Below are 1,506 nucleotides of genomic sequence, written 5' to 3'. Positions count from 1 at the left end.
CGACGCGGCTGTGGGCCAGGCTGTGCTTCCACGGCGGCATCCGACACATCGCTCTTGCGTCGCTAACTCTCTCTAAAGCTCTAACCGCTAACGTACTCAACTGTCAGTTTGGGGCGCCGCGTGTGGAAAACCAAAACGAAAGAGGGCACCCCCATTTCTGTACATAACCTCGCGTTCTCCACACTTTCTTGCTCCGCGCGCATTTACATTTGCCACAAAACGCACGTGCGCCGTTGGCTGACGCCGCGCGCCCTTCCCAAGGTGTTCTCTCGAGAGCCACTCCCCCCCCCCCCCCCCCTCGGCCACCTCGCCCAGGAACCAGGAACTTGCGGACCGGCGCCGAGCACATGGACATGGCCCGCACCTACCCCCCCCCCCCCCTCCCCTCGGGCCCAACTTCCGGCCCCGCCCCCGGAAGGAATCCGGCGGGGACCGGCGGCCTGCCCCCGCCGCCGCCGACTCAAAATGAGATAGGTCGCGGCTCGGTTCTCGCACAGAGAACATGTGCTCCACGGGTGCTCTCGCTAAGAGTGCTGCCTCTCACGCGCCGGGCAGCGGGGAGGGGAGGGGCAGCCCGAGCCGCTCGGCGGTCTGCCGCGCCTCCTCCAGCGAGATCCACTCCTTCTCCTCCCCGTCACGCAGCCGCACCGCCCGCCGCCCGTCCGCAATCCACCGGACGGCCTCGCCGACACGGGCACCCTGCTTGTAGAAGCCCGACTCCACGTTGCCGCTGGCGAACCGGAAGACGCCGCGCCCCTCCCGCTTACCCGCCTTCCACTCGCCGTCGTAGACGCTGCCGTTGGCGAACCGCTCAACGCCGCGTCCCTCCGGCAGACCCGCCTTCCACTCGCCCTCGTAGACGTCGCCGTCGGCCCACCGGAAGACGCCGCGCCCCTCCTTCTCACCCGCCTTCCACTCGCCCTCGTAGACGCTGCCGTCGGCGTACCGGTCGACGCCGCGCCCCTCCCGCTCTCCCGCTGCGTTGTACTCGCCCTCGTACTCCCCCTCCTGCGCCTCGCCCGAGCCAGCCATCGCGTTGCCCACCTTGGTTGCGTAGTCACGGTACAGCTGGACGACAACCGGCTTGTCGCCCTTGCCCGTGAAGGAGGCCGCCTCGATCGCGGCGATCACGCGCTTGTTACGCGGCCCCATCCCCTCGTCGGCGCGGTCCTCCATCTCCGCCACACGGGGCCCCGCGCCGTCGATCTCGACGACCTTGGGCGGCAGCCGCTCTTCCAGCAGCTTGCCCAGCCCTGGGAAGTAGGCGAGGCGCGCGAGCGCCTCGGTGCTCACCGCGCTCTCAAACGTCGTCCACCTGCCAGCGGAGAGGGGGGGAGGGGGTGGTGGTGTGGTGTGTGTGTGGGTGGTGGGTGGGTGGGGGGGGGGGGGGGGGGGTAACCAAAAAAAAAAACTTTGGTGGGGGTGTGCTGGCGGGGCACCCCTGAAAGCGGGGTTGGGGACTCTCGCACCCCGCATCCGGGGGGGGGGGGCGGTAGGAAAGGGTAA

The 1,506-nt window shown here is 69.1% G+C and overlaps 1 protein-coding gene across 1 annotated transcript; it reads right to left on the bottom strand.

The window, feature by feature from the left end:
* Positions 1-681: 681 nt before the first annotated feature.
* On the bottom strand, positions 682-1,002 carry EMIHUDRAFT_50443 (hypothetical protein; the record flags this gene model as incomplete). The annotated part of the gene is made up of 1 exon (XM_005773702.1): positions 682-1,002. A coding segment is annotated over one exon (321 nt), but the record flags the coding sequence as incomplete, so codon positions are not given.
* Positions 1,003-1,506: the final 504 nt, after the last annotated feature.

This window comes from Emiliania huxleyi (genome assembly GCF_000372725.1).
Source record: "Emiliania huxleyi CCMP1516 unplaced genomic scaffold EMIHUscaffold_3299, whole genome shotgun sequence".
Lineage (NCBI taxonomy): Eukaryota > Haptophyta > Isochrysidales > Noelaerhabdaceae > Emiliania > Emiliania huxleyi.
Note: the sequence above shows the minus strand (reverse complement) of the source record. Positions and strands in the feature narration are given on the sequence as shown.